The 19,683-nt window shown below is 31.8% G+C and overlaps 1 protein-coding gene across 1 annotated transcript in view; it reads right to left on the bottom strand.

The window, feature by feature from the left end:
• LOC123658155 (myosin-9-like) overlaps positions 1-16,922 on the bottom strand; it is a 177,755-nt gene extending 160,833 nt beyond the window's left edge. The window contains exons 1-2 of the mRNA XM_045593595.1: positions 16,648-16,922; positions 4-501 (exon numbers count right to left, since the gene is read on the bottom strand). Of these exons, the coding sequence (XP_045449551.1) occupies positions 4-390 (387 nt within the window). The 5' untranslated portion in view covers positions 391-501; positions 16,648-16,922. The remainder of the gene's footprint in view (positions 1-3; positions 502-16,647) is intronic.
• Positions 16,923-19,683: the final 2,761 nt, after the last annotated feature.

Raw genomic sequence — 19,683 nt, 5'->3', positions numbered from 1 at the left:
TACCTTGAGTTTTTCTTGAAGACCCTTATTCGCAGCTTTCAAAGACTGAATCTCTGTCGTGAGCCTTTTTAGTTCCACCATTTTATTACAGGCTTGTGTTTCTTCGACTCTATCCGTTTTCGTTAACGAACGTAACTGTTTCTCGAGTAGGTCTTCCTTCTTTTTATATTCAGTCTTAACATTTCTGATGATACTGTCGTGTCGGGCTTTAAGCGCTCTAACTTCGCTCCGCTCGATGTCGAGCGATTTTTTCAAGGTAGCATTTTCAAGCCTCAGTCGTTCGACAAGACCCTTCAATTTGTTGAGGAAAGCTTCGTCGATTGTGCGCTTGTGCTCTTCCGTGGCTGCGGCTGATATCTGGCTGGAGGTCGATGTGTCGGTGGACGCCATTTTGACGTCACCAACTCGTAATTTTCGGGACGTCTCGATCGTCCGCGGTCTGGCCTACGTGGCTCGCGTTATCGTTTGACACTGCTTCGTTTTTTTTTTGTGATATGGACTCTGGAAATGAAAAATATAAGTTCCATTAAATGATCCTAATCATATACTTTTAAACTTATAGGCAATAAATATGTTGTAATACCTATTGATTAGTTATGTAAATAGAGCACCCTCGTGCGTTTAAACTTTCCACGCCCAAAAATTTCCCGAAGCAATAAAAACTAATGGATATTTAAGCCTTAACATTGACGCTTACTAATGAACTTTTTAAAAGAATAAAATTTAAGTCTTATCCTTCGATAAATATTACACGTTTACCTATTATTGCCTATTATTATACTTAAAATCAAATAGGTACACTATCAAAATTACAATGTTATTATGCAACATTGCAAATATGACTTATCTCTAGGAGAGTTTTTTTGGAGCTAAACTGCGGTAATAGAAAACAGCATCTTTATATATTATATACTTTATTGCACTTAAAAAAGAATATACAGAAAATTACAAGTATAGTTGATGGCAAAGGTGGCCTTATCCCTAGAAGAGATCTCTTCTAGCATGAGTCAACCAATGGTCATGAGAGAGTGTGTCATATAGCGGGGGACACAGTGCAAGAAATAACATATTTCATCAAAAAGCAGGCTAAAAATATGCAGTCATATTGTTTTAAATAGTGTAGAAACATATACTCAAAAAATTCTAAACCTACCAAAACTCATATCATATCATAGGTACTCATAGTCTTCTGTACTTAATATAATTTGTCCATACACAAAACTCTTCGCAATTTTCCTTCTTATAACAATCATATTGTCCCAGATTATACACGCAGAGTTAGACGAATGAATTAGTCTCACTTTCATAAGCAGAGAGGGGCAAAGGACGCTCGTAATTGTGCCAATTAAAGCGGAATTGAACCCGACCTGAATCATGCCGGTACAATGGAGACTTGCATCCAATGTACCGTGGCAAAGCTTGTGTATCATTATATCACAATACGACTACAGTTATCTTATAACGATAAATTAGACTTATAGGTATCTTCGTTTTGGATGAACTATTTCAACCTTTTTTTATTAAGATACGAGTATAGTACGATACACAAGCAAACGTGTATCAAAATCTAACATATAAAATTCTCGTATCGCCGTGTTTGTAGTTAAACTCCTCCGAAACGGCTTGACCGATTCTCATGAAATTTTGTGTGCATATCGGGTAGGTCTGGGAATCGAACAACATCTATTTTTCATACCCCCAAGTTATAGGCGGGGGGGGGGGGTGAGGGGTTTAATAACATGTATGGCAAAACAACGTTTGCGGGGTCAGCTAGTATATTTATAAAATCGTTGAGTCATTTACTCATCACAAAATTTCAGGATCCATAAAAATGAAATTTGGTATAAGGGTACTTTATACTTAGTAGATATCCACTAAATACAGTTTTTTCAATAGGGCCAGATTAAAGGGATCTAAGGTCTCTCAGAGGTTTGTTAGTCAGTAAACATCTGCTAAGAACGAATTTCGCGGCTTCCAAATTAAAGAGGTCTCGCAATTTTTTACATTTTTGTGCTGTGAATTTAAAATTTGAGTGATGTAGTTAATTGTTAGTAGACATACCAAGAAAAAAATTTACGACAGGGCCGCACCAAAGAGGTCTAAGGGCTCACTACTCAACTATAATTAACGAAGGAATCGCAAAAAAATATCTCAAAAATTGTGGACAAAGTAGCCAAAGTAGTAATTAATTAAAAAAACTTAAATTATATTGTTGTCCTTATCCCGCTTACCCACTTTTTTATGAAGTACAATTTTATACCAAAACTATCTGTAAATATTTAGCTCTTAAGTTGTGAATTGTAAATATGTATAATGTTTAAGTACAAATTTAATTAAAAAATCTAAAATGTTTTTCTTTTTTATCGTTTTAATAGGTATAGTAGGAATTTATTGTATTGTTGTGTAGTACCGCCGTTAGATTTTAATTTATTTTGTCAATTTCAATTTATTTGTCAACTTTTTATTTGCGAGTGTTGTTTTGAGTGTTTGTAAGAAAAAAAGTAAACTTTTTTTTTTTTTGTGTTTTTAATCTCTTTCTACTAAAACAACTGTATAATATTTATAGTATATTTACTATATTTACTTTAAAAAAAAATGTTAACTATTATACATCGATGCGTTATCTACGCGTAGGAACGCGAATTTATATTTTTTGTTTATGTGAAAAACTGAGTTTATATAAGTTCAAATATTATTTAAAGGTTAACAAGAAATTTATAAGTACTTTGACTACTCTTAATTGGGATTCAGCGAAGTTTTTTATGTATAAGTGTATAAATAAAACATCCGCCAACGCGCAATGGAGCAGCGTGGTGGATTAAGCTCTGATCTTAATCCTACATGGGGAATGTCCAGCAGTGGACTGTGATAGACTAAAGTGAATGAATGAATGGATGAGTACAATTCGATAATCATACAAAATAATATACCTGTTTTTGTAATTTATGTACTTCAGAAAAATAAATAATATCTAATTATGCAAAAATTTTAGATAACAAAAATAATATCCATAAAAATAGAATATATTTACTATAGTAAGTTGCATTATTTTTTTCTAACATAACTATAACAGTAAGGTTACAAAACAATCTTAGTAATGGAATATTTAAATATTTACTTTAAGGTTCTTAACCTTTGCAATGATTATTTACAAAGTAAATATCTAAAGGAATGTTAGTTAGTTTCTACGTATTATTGGCCATTAGTGCCTAGATTGGAGCTAGGAGGTTAGGCTAAGCTAGACGATAGTTTCTATACTGTCTCTAGATTTCATTAGTTGTATTTACAAATATGGACTTTTTAGTCAACCATTTTCACAAGTCCAATCTGTAGCAAGTTCTTCATAGTTTTTAACTGGCAGTCTATGTAATTGTTAAGTTAATCAATAAAAGTATACACACTCGCACGCACGTATGTACACACACACACACACAGAGAGAGAGAAAGAGAAAGAGAGAGAGATAAGTATATATAGATAACAGCGATAGCAATTATTATTTAGTTCACTAATTAAGTCTAACTTGTACCTGGTCATTATGCCAAGAATTTTTAAAACCTGTTGTTTTACAAAATGACAGTTAATGCATAAATAAATAAATGCAATCAAGCCAGAAGACGCACAAACTGAATTGATTTCAACATGATATCAACTCGGATCATTACAAGCACGCTTACGAAACTGATATTTTTATTTAAAACCTATATAATGTTTTTATATTGCGTTACGGTAGCTGTCTACATTTTTTATTATATATATTTTTTTCAATAACTCTTCAAAAATACGGTTTTCATTTTTTTTCCTTAATACACGCCCAAACGATACCAAGGAAGGTTAATAGTAGGAAGTGAAAGCCGACTAATAGGTACACATAAGAAGTGAATTTATAGGGTGGCTAACTTTATTCGTCCGGGGTGCTGATTTTTAAAACACGACACCGTCAACATTTTAGCTCTTGGTATTTGAAGCGTTACTCTTTCTCTGTAATGGCGTAATTACACATCATGTAAATGAGCACATAAAATTATTCAGAAACTATAAACGACTATGATGTGGAAATTGTCGGTTATATTAATAGTTTAACGTAAAACCGGGACATAGAAATGAATTATAGCGTTTTCATATTTACATAAGTATTTTTAATGTTCATAAAAATTTAACTACACATTGCTGCTGTGTTTATAGCAACTGTCTGTCGCAGATTTGATTCCGCTCATGACAAACAATTTTAGGTCACAGGTCATATTATAGATATTTGTTGGGATCAGTCATGTGATTGTGTTTCTGGACCCCTAAAACAGTATTCAAACTTATCAATTTAAATTCGGTTAAATAATTTTGAAATTACAAGGTATTTTTAAAACTTTTAAAATTTTTACTTTCCCTACCTCCTGTTGGTATTGTAACAGTCCATATTAGACTCAAATTTTAATTATCGTCTAGCTCAACAAAACCATATCTTAATATCAGAGAAAAGATTTGAAGCGACATCTACGACCCACCAACACAACTACCAGAATTCGAGAGAGGAGGATTTTAAATTCGTTTTTGAAAACGATAATACTGGTCTAGACTTGAACCTGCAACTCTCCAGTTACATCCACCCATTCAAGCCCGGTCATCTCTCCAAACTCACATGGCTTTTACTGTGATAATAATTATTTCCAAGAAAAAAAAATTTGGGAAATGTCAATATATTTCCGCCTTTCGCTCTGAAAATGCGTTTTGTTAATACCATAAGAGCTTCCGCTACTTTGTGACTATTAATTAGCTAATTGTTTAGTCTAATTGTCGACTAGTATGGGGTAAACAGTAAACTTTGAACTAATTCATTATATATATAAATCTCGTGTCACAATGTTTGTCCTCAATGGACTCCTAAACTACTTAACCGATTTTAATCAAATTTGAACACCGTGTGCAGTTTGATCCAACTTAAAAGATAGGCTATATTTTATTTTGATATATTATGTTATTATTCAGAAAAGAATAAGGTGATACGAAGTTCGCCAGGTCAGCTAGTTCATTATAAAATATACACGCTTTTATAAAAATATATTTTAGTACAGCTTTGTATTTCTTAATTAGTATTTACTGCTGTATCAAAATAAAATTGCCTATAATTATTAATGGTGTGCATTAAAGTGTAAACAACTGAAATAAAAAGCTTTTCCTATAAGTGACAAAGATTTATATGTTTAGTAGTAATGGCTTTCATGAAGAATATATGTCCAACTTCATCACTTCAGCCTATCGCAGTCCACTGCTGGACATAGGCCTCCCCAAGTTCGCGCCACACATCCCGGTCTTCCGCAATCCTCATCCAGCCTACACCGGCAATCTTACGTAGATCGTCGGTCCAACGGGCCGGAGGACGTCCCACACTGCGTTTGCCAAGACGCGGTCTCCACTCTAGGACCCGTCTACTCCAACGGCCATCGGTCCTGCGACACAGATGACCAGCCCACTGCCACTTCAACTTGCTAATTCTGTGGGCTACGTCGGTTACTTTCGTTCTCTCGCGGATAGTCTCATTTCTAATCCTGTCTTTGAGAGAGACCCCAAGCATAGCCCGTTCCATTGCACGTTGAGCGACTTTAAACTTGTAGACCAGTCCCTTCGTCAGTGTCCACGTCTCGGCTCCGTATGTCCAACTTTTAATTATTAAATATTATATTGAGGATATTTGCCGATTATCTTAGTAGGTTCTATATTTCGAATTACTAGTATCTTCGTCTATAAGGCGTCTCGTGATAACTTAAACGGAGCTTAAGCGTCAACTTTACCTAAAAGCGAAAATAATGTGGGCTGAAAGCACGTACGCTCATTTTTTTTTGTGACTCGGTCATCTGTCTCCATGTAGGAGAAGTTACTCATTTTCTAAAACGAAAGAATTGTTTCCTTGCTTACAGATGATTATTTCAAAATATTAATCATCGATTTTTTTATTTTATGTTAAGCCTTTTTTTCAAGAATTTACATGGAAACTGTTACATATAAAACAAATTTAAAAAACACAAGAAACAAATTTTAAAAGGCGCTAACGAACAATTTATCCTCATTACAACAATTCATCGATACAGTAGTCGATAAACTACCGCCCTACGAAGATTAGGAAGGTGTTTAGATTGTACACGCTGTTAGAACCATTTTTAACCCATTGCGTGCGCGGTACGCAGCTCCAGGCAACCGATGACAAACAAACGTAAACACACAAAATTATTTTCGGTCGATGAACCATTCATTTAACTTTGGACGGGTCAATACACTATCGCTTCAGTGTTTAGAATACTTACTTCTTGAATACGGTTATTATTTTTTATACATCTATCTGTATAATAAATATAAATAAAAATTTATCGCTGAAATGTATGTACAAGCATAACTTTCGAACGACTGCAACAAATAGAATAAATCTTTTTTTATGTTTGTTGTATACAGGACAAGATTTCATTAAACAAAATCTAAAAAAGTTTGTGTATCAGCTCCGACGCACGACTGGAGCTTACTCCTGCAGATCGACTGTTTAAATAGGTACAAAAAAGGTTTACTAGTCTAAGAAAAAGATTAATACCATATCAAATGGTAAATAAACGAATCAAATAACGCCATCTATAGGGTTCCGATAGATGGCGTTACCAAAAATGTAACCAGGTCATTGATTCAGTAGATTTTACACCTCAAATTTTTTTCATAACGGAGCCTTATATGAAAATCTATTCTTAAGGAGTTATCTCAAATAAACTCATATAATAACACTTATGTTTTAACCGACTCCAAAAAATGTAGGAGATTGGAATGGAGGGATTCTTAATTCGACTGTATTTTTTATATATGTTACCTCAGAACTTTTTACTGTGATTTTTTCATTTGCGACCAAACACAATTGTAGAGACATATTTCTTCCACTTTTTGATTTTCGGCTTTTGCGTAGTGGCGATAACATCTGACCCGTGAGCGTCTTCGCTAAAAGTCGCGAGCTTGATCCCAGCTTATGATACATGTCTCTATAAATCATACAGATGTTGTCTGGATGTTTGTATTTGCATCATAGTAGAGACCGTTAAATATGAGTCTTTCTCGTACTCGCTTAATAAATATTACAAATAAATATTAAAAATTCAAGTATCTTACTAATGTACGCGTCATTTTTGACAGAAATCTAAGACGCAAGAAATATTTAGTTAAGGCGTGGTATATGCATATACATATTGCAAAACATAGTCAATTTAACATATTTGTGGCATTTCTATATATAAAATTTATCTGTCATACTGTCAGGACGTAACTGATTAACTTTCTGTCACCTCGTATCTTTCTAAAGACAAGAATATTTTAAACTGCTTTTTTTTTTTTTTTTTTTTTTTTTTTTTTGATGTATGGAGAATTCTTAAATCACATTATCTTTTTTTTTAATAGATACTATAGTCATAATGGGTAGGAATACATTAATAATTAGATATCAAAGGTATTATGTGCAGGTATCCCATTTATAATTTTATAAAGTAAATAGCTAGCCTAATTTAAAAAAAAGAAACCTAAAAAAATATTGTACCTATAGTTTAAGCCTCCCTCGGAAAATGGGCCATACAACACAAAAAAAAAATTCAATTCAAATTAAAAGTACCTGAGATAAGGACTCTTCACTCTTTAGCTTTATAATATTAACATAGAAAAACTATTAGCAGTTCCATTTAAGAAAGATTTTCATCATCCTTAGCAAAAAGTTCAAATGTCCACAGAAAATGTATAGGAGTGAAATAAATCGGTATTTGTATCTTAATATTTTTATTTATTTATTTGGGAATTGATGATGATTATAGCAACAAATAACTAGACTGCTAACCAATATGAATATCATATCATCATCTAGAGCGCCCAAATATACCTCTATATCACATAACTGCTCCAGGAGTAGAAAAATTCGTATTATAAATGGATATATATTATATTAAGAATGTAGCAAATAAGAGCACGGTACGTCTGATAGTAAGCGGATACCATAGTCTATGGACGCCGGCAACGGCAGAAGCATTAAAAGCGTTTCTAACCCTAACTCTGTACCCTCCCCCGGAGCTCTGGTTACATCTTTATTCACCACAGGAATACAACGCAACTTGTGAGTAGTATTATTTAGCTGTGTATACAACAATTATGATTAAATTATAGTAACCAAATTTTTTTGGATTTTAACGCGGTTAATTAATTTTTTTAAATGACCGACGTTTCGGATACTTTATCATGGTGACGGGACTGAATGTGCAGTACCCTATAATTAAACTGGATGTCCTCCCGTGACCATGGTTGCTGTAAGTAAAGGCCGCGATAAAATCCGAAAAAGTTGTTTCATTATAATGAGTGAAATTCGCGTAAACGTTAGAAAACAAGATTATTAATAAAGTTTTCGCAATGGCGGCCATTCGACCACACTTCTAGGGCTGGTATTAACGGCCCGGCCAGACTTATGCTATCCTCATATTAAAAAGAGCGCCTCATATCATAAATTTAATTAAAAATATGACTAAACATAAACAAAACGATGGCGTGTCCTATGAGCTACGTCAGATCTAAAATACTCGACCTTCATATCGGTCTCAATTCCGCTGAACTAGGTATTTGATGTGGCAAAACGCCAATTCGCCTTGAAACGATCAACTTTGATGTAAAAATTTTCTAGGCATTTACTTTCTCATGTCTAAGAGAATTGAAAATATAATAAACAGGAAGTTGGTTAAGTTTTTAGGAGTGTATGGTATTAATTTTATTTTTATTATACAACGTCAACAGGTTCCTAATTGCCCGTGTATTTATAAAAAAACATCTATAATTTTATTGCTAATGTATTATTTAATAATGTATAAATTAAAGATAAAAAAATATGTAATATAACACGTGGTTCAATAAGTCCCGAGACTAAGTACTAAAAAAAGGTCTTTTTATAAAATTAATTTTTATTCATCAACATCCTCCAAGAGTCTCCTCCAAGAGCGATACAGTCCCTCCAACGCTTTTCTAACTTTTCTATCCCATGTGTGTAGAACGATTTGTCTTTGGCTTCAAAATAAGCCTCCGTTGCTGCGATAACTTCACTATTTGAGTCAAATTTCTTACCCTGAAGCATTTTTTTGAGGTCTGCAAACAGCCAGTAATCGCTGGGGGCCAAGTCTGGCGAATAAGGGGATGAGGAAGCAATTCGAAGCCCAATTCGTTAATTTTGGCCATCGTTCTCACGGACTTGTGACAAGGCGCGTTGTCCTGGTGAAACACCACTTTCTTTTTGTTCATGTGAGGCCGTTTATCCGCAATTTCGTACTTCAATCGCTCCAATATGCACATGTAATAGTCACTATTTATATTTTGCCCCTTTTCAAGGTAGTCGACGAAAAGTATTCCATGCGCATCCCAAAATATAGACGCCATAACCTTACCGGCCGATTTCTGAGTCTTTGGACGCTTCGGGCGGCTTTCACCAGCCGCTCTCCACTCCGCTGCCTGCCGATTGGATTCCGGAGTGAAATGGTATATCCAGGTTTCATCCATTGTTACATACCGACGTAAAAAATCCTTTTTATTATGATTCATCAGCGCCAAACATCGCTCTGAATCATTAATACGTTGTTCCTTTTGATTAGTTGTAAGCAAACGCGGCACCCACTTAGAAAAAAGCTTTTTCATGGCCAAATTTTTATGTAAAATAGTGAAAACACTACCAGCTGAAATCTTCACTATCTCGGCTATCTCTCGTACTTTTACCTTCCGATCTTCCAATACGATTTTGAGGACTTGGTTAATATTTTGTTGAGTCACTGCTTCATTTGGACGACCTGAGCGTTCCCCATCATTGGTGTCCATGCGACCGCGTTTGAAGTCGGCATACCACCGACAAATGGTTGCTTTAGAGGGAGCTGATCCTGCATAACATTTTATAAGCCATTGCTGTGCTTCAACGGTATTTTTTCCCATTAAAAAACAATGTTTTATCAACACGCGAAACTCGTTTTTTTCCATTGTATCGAAATTACAACCGTAGCGTCACTTAAATGTTTCAAAATCAATAATTTTATTGTTCCATTTTTAAAAATTTGACACATATTCTTGTATTGATAGCCAGTACTTTTTAAAAATCAAAAGAGTTTTTAATATATGCGCCATTTCCAGGTTAGTCTCGGGACTTATTGAACGATCTAGTATATAAAAGTATTTGTATTCTATTTCCACTTTTAAAATGTGTATAAATCTTATGTTGGTACCATGTTTCGACTTTAATTACTAGCTTTTAGTATTTAATTACATATATTTATACAAACGGGAGTGCCGTAATATTTTAATAAATTACAAACATATTCTAAAATACTTTATTGTATGTCTATTTATTCAATGTCCTTTTAGAATATGGGTTTATTTTGATTCAAAGTAAAGATATAAATCTAACGTTGGTAAAACCCACGTTAACATGTTAGGTTTCTGTTTGATTATTATCATTTTTATTGTGATGTTTTTACCATTTGTTCTGTAATCCTTAAACACAAAATACATAAACATAACTGCATACGTACAGACGTAAATACATATAAACATACAAATATTGATGCATACATGAGTAGATAAACTTACAACTTAATTGGTGGAACAAACTTGCAATGACAAATGACATGTAAAGGTTCGTTACACTCCAACAACTGCCGTTTTTTATTTATTTATTCACAAAACATCGCTTAATTTAAATTTTAACTTTTATGGTCACTAACACTATGATTTAATATGTAAAACGGTATATTTGCCATTTTATTTTGTAGGTCGTTTGGTCGCAGGTTGCGTAAAGCTGCGAATATGGTGCTTGCAATAGGTAGATAGGGCCGAAGTATTAAGAACAAAAATAACAAATAACCGGATAATCGTCTTTTCAGCAATTATGTCGCCCCTTGTAGACTTCTTTTTTATACAACAAGGAATACTTATAAAATAATAAACACGGTACTTATACATATATCTCGTTTTCCCGTTTTACATATAAATCCTATAATTCGTAAAAGAAAGTATAAACGCACTATCAAACAAGCTAGTATAAAAAATTATGTTCAATAGCAATAAAAATACATGTGTTATCAGCTGAATCTGAATGAGTTATCAAATTGTTAAAGCTGTCAATCTATCTTACTAAGCCATCGATTTGCATGTCATATTATTTCAATACTATTGTCAGTAAATACCAAAGTTACACACATTATTCTAATTTTTAAAGGGCTTTGTTAGTACGAAAAAATGTCTTTTTTTTATATATGTATATATATAAACTTACAGACCCAAAACCTATAGCCCAGACGTTGTTTTTTCTAACGAATTGAAAAACGCGTGAAATTGCAATAATCGTTACGTTTTTCGATATTTTGTGCAATTTTCTTTATTTTCTCAACAAAATATTTAGAATTTCTTGTGTAAATAAAATAGAATATATATACCACTATAATATACTAAGTAAAATAGTATAATATACCTAACAAAACCAACGCATTCGTGATTAAAGTGTTGCTTGAGTCACTAACATTAATTCAACCTTCGCATGTTTTAAGTGTAGTAAATATTTTATGAACTTCTACTGGAAGGAACTTGATGAAAATTGTAATTATATTTGAGCCGATAAAAATATTTAAAAAAAGCAAATACTACATTTTTTTTTAAAACAGCTTAGTACATTTATAAAATTAGATAAATATAACATAAGAAAAACTATTATTTATTCTTTACATTCATTATTACAATTCACAATTTTAATAAAACAAATACGTCATTTAGTTGATAATTATGATTAATTTTTTTTCAAATATCTATCGCAATGATATTCTCTCTAATATGACATTCGTGTCAATTTTAAACATTTAACAAAAAAGTGAACTTTTCAATCATACACGATTGAAATGCATGCTATCAAACACGCAAGTAACGCACGATAAGTAATCGTAAGTAAAGATGGATAAACATGACAGAACGTTGATATTGACATAATAATACTATGCTTTCATTATCAACAGTTAATTACTAGGAGTATCTGCTACTTTAAATACTTGAAACTTAATTTACTTACTATACATGTCCAATTCATTCGTATATCTAGAGTAGGCATATTTTAAAGCAGCAACAAAGTGTCAAACGCGTCAGACTCAGCGGTCCTTTATTAGATGAAATCCTATGTCTGTGATACAGAAACACATACAATATTAACACGAACGTTCAGATCACGACAGACATTAAATACACAATTTATCATTACCGGGGGATCAAATATAGTCAATCGCTGTGACCATTGCGCCAACCCCTCCAATTAGAAGTGTTAACAAACATGAAAAATACGTTTAATTATGGTAATATATATAATTCTTCTGAATGTCACATTATGTATATACATGTTCACACGCGAGTTTCCTTAAATACTAATTCTGTCTCTGATTCATACAGTCTCAAATAGACCTATGCATTCATTCAGTCTTTTGAATTAATAGATTCTAAGAGTGAAAAAATATCACGGATGATCTCGCCAAAATTTTTTTTAAAGAGTTCGAATAAATGCGCAGTTTCTTTTCGATTCTCCTCTCCAGAATATACATTTCGAATCGGTGGTAGCTTCACTTTTAAGGATAATTTTTTTTTATTTGTATTATGACGATTCGAAGGTGCTTTTAAAGCCTATTTCAATAAAGTTATTTTTGACTTTGATATTGATTTTTTCAATATCACGTCGAATGGAGAAGCGATGTAGTTGTATAAACATACATTATTTGTGTATTTATTGTACAAAATTACATCAAGACAGTATTCATGGCAATATTCTATGTTTTCAAATGTTAAAATTAAAGAAAGAGCCACCCTCTCCAGGATTTCTGGCTACGTTACTCACGACAGAAACTCAACACTGCTTGAGAGTAGTTTTATTTATCTTCTGTAAGATTGTGGTACACCCCGGTCTGGCTTCCAGATGTTGGGCAGGATATTTGCTGCTGTGCTGTACCTCAATAAATTCTATATTTTCTGCTTTTCGAACGTCTATTATGGTTTCAAATATAACCGTATAAAATACGTTAAGGTTTCCTCTTCACCATATTAGGATTGCCTAGCACGACAGTGATGAGTTAATCTACATATAATAGGGACTTAGGACTAAATTTAATATTAGAACAATATTCGTCACGCAAACTTCCTCCCCCTTATATACTTAAGAGCCATTTCACAATTTTACGCTCTGCAAGTTTAGGTAAATTTGGTCGCATCGCGCGAGTCGTACGAGCCGCGCGATCTTTGTGCTAGTACGTATAGTGTGACAACCAAAAGACCATCGTGATCATTTTCTGATGTATAATAAAAATTATAACTATGGTATAAAATGTTTTTTACATAATTAATTTGTTAAAAATTTCAAGTATGTTATATAACAACAGTCAATAAATTTAAAATAAAATTAAAAAAATCAATTTTATGAAACATTTTTTTAAATTGATTTAGTTTTTTCAGTTTACGAATGAATCTAATATTTACGATATGAATAAAAAAGCATTTAATGACATCGACACCGACAAACATATTAATTAACAAATAACAAGACAAACAGATTGAAATGCCTATTTGTATTGATAGTGTGAGAAAAGAAAATTAAATTATACATTTGTTTACAGAAATTATCATTATATTATTTTACAGTCATTTTCGTAATATGTTTAATTTATTTATATTTTATTATGAAAGTATCAAATGCGTTTTATCCGCTATAACAACAGGCGCTTGGCGCGTGTGAGCGAAAGAGACGGCTGCGCAGAATTTGGCGTGAACCTTACCTCTAAGAGCGCTAGCGCTCGACTGATTTACCGGGCTTGATGCGTGGCAATATATACTATCTTTTTATTATTTAATATAAAATGTATTAAAAATAATTACATCTTTTAATTATTTTTTTTGTATTCCTTAATGATGTAAGTTTACTTTGATGAAGATAGTTCGTTAAAATTTCTTAGTTTTCTAAGAGAAATATCGCTTTTAAAATTGTACTTATTTGGAAAATATTCGTAACTTTAAATTTTTTTATCGTTTAATAGAGATACAAATGGAATAAAAATCTATGATAGTGGACAACAAAATTATATTCCACATATTATGATATTTTTTTAAAATGGTTTCAACGTAGAGGTTATTGAAAAGTAGGACTTCAAAGTATACATTGCGACCGTTTACCCAGGGAGGAGGCTAGGGTTGCCAACTTTTTTTGACAAAAAAAAACGTATAAAATGGTTTGGATAGGAAAAAATAAAGTATTTGGAAGAAAAAAAAAGTATTTTTCAAATTTTATGTTTTTATTGCTTTAAAAACGTATTTTTGTGTGCCTTTAGCACATGCTAACAATTTTTTGTTATATTTAAATGTTTCAAACTTGTTTAAAAATCATTATTTAAATTTATATAAATAAAAATTCGTTTCTAATTAAATTTATTGACGCTATATTTCTCTCTTCTCGCTACTTTAGATTCATTACTAAAAAAACCCTTTCAGTAAAAGCTTAAGTAGTGGGAACAGAAAGTAAGTAAGAATTTTTTTTTATATTTGGTAAGCTATCAGGTGCATTTTTAAGTATATATTGCCATTTTTCAACTGTACTTTTCACTGAAATTTTTTTATCATCATTAGTGATTTTTTTTTGTCTTATACATTCGGAATATATATCCTGCATCTTAACATTTAATCCGTCTTGTAATTTAGTTTTTATAATTATCATTTCAAAATTTTCAAATTTAACCGCATTTTTTAAGGACTCGTTAGGGAGTATTGAAAGCCAGTTATCTTCGCTAAGGTCAAACAATTTTTCCAACCATTGATTCCTTAACTGCATATAAACAAAGCCAACGGTCAATTTTTCTACAATATCGTTGATAGTGAGTAGTGACATCTGTGACAAATGTCAGATTGTCACCTGTCCTGTCACATTCAAAACACCACATCTGTCATCTAACATTTCGTTCAGTAATTTTAAATCCTTTCCATCATCCGTTTTACCTTATGTGTACCGTTAAATAGTTAAATACCCATAATGAGTATCTTGTTTCACGCATCACAGTAAAGATTGAAAATAAAGTATTTTCATATACTTTATTTGTATGCAAAAGTATAAAGTATATTTACCAAAAATAAAGTAAAATACTTTATTATAAAGTATGGTTGGCAACCCTAGAGGAGGCTGATGAAAAGGTTAATAATTTTATACACATAATATAAATCAAAATTCTGATCTGACTATGGACTACAACAAAGGTTGCTCTATTATATTTCAAGAATATAAATTACATTATTGCATCCAACACTGAGATTAACGACGTCAAAATATTACAATTTCGCGGATTGTTACCGATTTTTGTGAAATGGCTCTTAAGTCCTTTTGAATCAAAACAAGAGTCCCATAAATTTTGTGGTTTATTAACGATTTAACTATTCTAAATTACCTGCACGTACATTTATGTTTTACTATCACGACATAACAGTGGAAATATTGTTAGGAAGAAAAGTTTTCGACTTTAAGATTAGATTTTTTAGATAGTGATTTTATTTTAAACCAGAGTATCTTCAGAAATTAAACACATACTGAGGTCAAATATTTACCATTTTATATTTAGAACTGTATTAGTAGGTGTGTTGATGTTAATTTTCCTTTTTAATTAAATTAAACAACAAAAAAAAAACACATCAAACAAAGTTTCATGTTTTTTTTGTTTCAAAAATAACACAAGAATTTACTCAGTGCAAATTCTACAAAAAAATTATCTCATTTTTTATTTCTTTTCTCTTCATAATATTACAAAAATAAAAACGTATTTATGTAATTAGATAATCTTTGTTCCGCCGCAATAAAAATAATAACATATTTTAATTTACATTTCATTTCTCTTTCTTCTATTACGAAATAATAAAAAAGTAGAAACTTACAATGATTCAACCGTTTTCAAATACCAAACAGTATATAAACACTAGTATTTACACGACAATATATTCACCAGTTGTATAAACAAAGATTAATGTTGTGCAGTTGGTAGCACTGAAGTAATTAACGGCCGAAATAAATCTTGAAATTCATCTCAACACACCGTAAATAAAACTGTTCTTTATTTACATTTTACGTACTTTTATCGTGATTTAGGTAAACAGCTGAATCAACAAACCGTATTATTTTCTCTTATTTACCCAATTTAAAATATTTTGAATTTGAATTTAATTTGAATTTGATATTGAATCATTTTTATACCGAAATTTAGCACGAAATTTAGCCCCTTATACGAGGGGATGAAAGTGGAAATTAGTAATCGCGAACAAACTCGTGGCTACAATTAGTACTATAGATGTTTAAATTAGGCAGAAATTAAATAATGTGTTTTTTTGGTACCTACTTAATATATTTTTTTTTAATAATATAGAGAGAGATTAGGATTTATTAGGTATAGATACCTATTTGTCTGCAATTTCATAACCACATATGAATATTGATTTATAACTATCTAAACAACTTTTCACTAGAACGTGCGATTAATGCAACAAAAAAAAAAACAAATACATATTATGCTTTATCACATATACCTAATTAACAATTAACTTAATAAGGATATGAAAATAAAACTAATTACCTTGCAGAGAAGAGCCCTTGATAAATCCTTTATAACACAAATTCACCAAAGCATCAAAAACGTACAATTTGAATTTCGAATTCAAAACGTCGAACGCATTGCCTTTTCCCGTTTAATTAATAATATGGCGTTCTGTAAACAAATCACATGCGTTTTTTACTAATACTACAGATAATAAATAAAAAATTAAGTAAAAACTATTTGGCGGGAAACAGGCGGACCGCGCGGAGTGGACGGCGAGACTGATTGTGAGTTTCAGTGGGCGGTTCACCGCCCAGTCGCCAACTAAATATATACGCGCGTCATTCTGTAATGAAATACTTATTTAAAGTGGCCTAATTTTTTGATAATCCTTAAAGAATTTGATTAAAAAAAAAGATTATTAAAATGTCAAAATATTAGGTCTTATACGTACTTTATTGTATTGTTACTTTTTTTTTTAATTTTTAATAAGCCTTGCTCTACTTAAAGTAGACACGATAAAAATTATATAATAAAATTAAGGTATTTAAAATAATCATAAAAGTGGTTGCCATTTTACAACATAATTGCTTCTGACAACATAAATTCGAGATTTTAAAAAAAACTCATTAAAATGTACAAAAAGTTTGCGTGACGGTCTATACACGATCTTCATTTACAGAGCTAACAGCTTGCCGATGAATCCCAAAGCTATTGACCTAAATATAGCACGCACGGACGAAGAAAGAATTGTTTACTATTTGTAATATGAATATTATTCAGTTCTTCACGCCTGTAGTTCAGATCTGCAGATGCTTTAGTGATGTGATACTACACCATTTATTGTCGATATTATATATACTTATCGGCCCAGGATCTGCTTAATATTTAATACAATAAATTTCAATGTACAGGCTGGATAAAAGCTTAGACTTATAAAATTAGATAATGTAAAAATGTAAAAATGTACAACATACTCTGATAGCGTTATATTTATAAAGGAAGATCCCTGATATATTTGTCTCAGGTCGCCCCAAATACTACAGGAAAAAGCTTTTTCTTAAAGATCTAAGTAAATGAGTGAAGTATGATCACGTATAGAGTAAAGTGTGGTGCCTTCTTCATCGTACTCGAAGATTTTGGGCGTCTAATGATAAATTAAAAAAGAAAGTAAGTAGGAAAGTAAACCACCTTACTGTAAGTAAATCTGTTGAGTAGTTTTTGCGTAGAAATACAAAATTTATTCATTTATTTTGGGTAAACATAATTACGCATTCGGCAATATTTTTGCTTTTATAGTGTTGATAGAATTAATATACTTATCAGTAAAAACTTGGTCTTGGTTTAGGATACTATAACACTAGCAATATTTGTATATTGATGTATACCTAATTGTAATGTCTTATCAAATCTCCAACTGATTAGCTTATAGGATGATAGGCTCTGTTATAACCCACCTGACAGCAAGCGAAACCGCCGTAGACTAAAGACGTCAGCAACACTATGAGCACCAACCCTTCCCAGGAACTCTAGAAGCAGTATTATTTGGCTGTGATGTTCTGCAAGGCTAAGGTTACCTAATTGGTATTAAGTACCCTAATTGGTCTGCTCCAAATTTTTAAAACGACGTTTCCTGCTTTGCCCTACCTCAATATATTATAATTCTTAACATAAATGTGTACACTCCGAATATGATTTGCTTTCTCCACTTTTATTTAAGTAAAACACGACAGCTCAGATAACTGTTGTTATAAATACGTAAATATTAATAACTAACAGTAAAAAAATCTTCATAATATATTTAACTTAAGTAAATAGTTATTCGAACGAACCGTAAAAAATACAACCTTACTTAAGCTGACGCCTGATCCATGCAAGCGTTTTACCATAATTACGAGCGTAAAATAAGATGAATAAATACATATTTCAAGCAATTAAAAATTAACGGCTGACGAATATTTTATTAACTATCTAGAAATTAATAAACGTTTCCTGCTTAACTGCCCTGTAAGATGAGACCCTTGTGTCAGGTTCCTGAAACATACAAACAAGCACAAACTCCCAGATATTGACAAACATTTGTATGGACTACCTATACAATCATTTTTTATGATTGAGCTACGAGTAGCGTCAAGCAATTGTTGTATCTATTGCTTCAACTCGTCATCACACTTTCTGTGACTACCTTTGCCCCCTTGCATTATTACTGCACTTGAAGGATATCATACAAAAATATAAGTTAAATACACTCTACTTACTGTGGTATTTCCTTTTTCCTTCTTCATAATACTTAAAGATTTAAAAAAAAAAACAATTGATAGTTATCTCATTAACATAGCACTTGAAAGGTATCTTACAAAAAAAAAAAACTAAATAAGCTTTGTAAAATACTGTGTGTTTGAGTATTTATAATCCACATATTTCACCTTAGAATATACAAATCTATGAGAGAGGGACAGACACCCAGACAGACAGGAAAAAAAATAATATTAAAAGGAATATCAACCACGTTTATTGAACAAGCATATATATTGCTTACAAGTTACAACCTATTTGTTTAGAAAAAAAAAAACAAACCCAAAAAAAATTATAACAGAAAAAATTGCAAAATTTGGAATTGGGTTCAAACTTCTATCGATACCATAAAATAACATACCATAACATAACATCGTTCTGTTTAGTGAAGCCCGAAAAAAAATGTAAACAACACGCGGCGTGTTCTCTAATATATAGAGGTATTTTTAAAACTTCATTGCAAATTTCAATTCTATTACATCTGTATTAAATGCGATCTCAATATTTTGACTAAATGAGGCATATAACAAAACATCTGTCCTGAAAAAAATTCGTTCTTGTAATCTATATAAATAAAAATGAATGTTGCTAAGCGCCTAACTCGAGAATGGCTCGACCAATTCGGCTAATTTATATTTTTTATGTTCCTTAAGGCCCACGGAAGGTTTTAAAACAAAAAAAAAATACAGAAAACTTTTAACAGAACGAAATCTGTCTGGGCAGCTAGTGTTAAATATTATATTAAAGATTGTATGAAATAATCCTAAAAACACCTACCGG

The sequence above is a fragment of the Melitaea cinxia genome, chromosome 12 (assembly GCF_905220565.1).
Source record: "Melitaea cinxia chromosome 12, ilMelCinx1.1, whole genome shotgun sequence".
Lineage (NCBI taxonomy): Eukaryota > Metazoa > Arthropoda > Insecta > Lepidoptera > Nymphalidae > Melitaea > Melitaea cinxia.
Note: the sequence above shows the minus strand (reverse complement) of the source record. Positions and strands in the feature narration are given on the sequence as shown.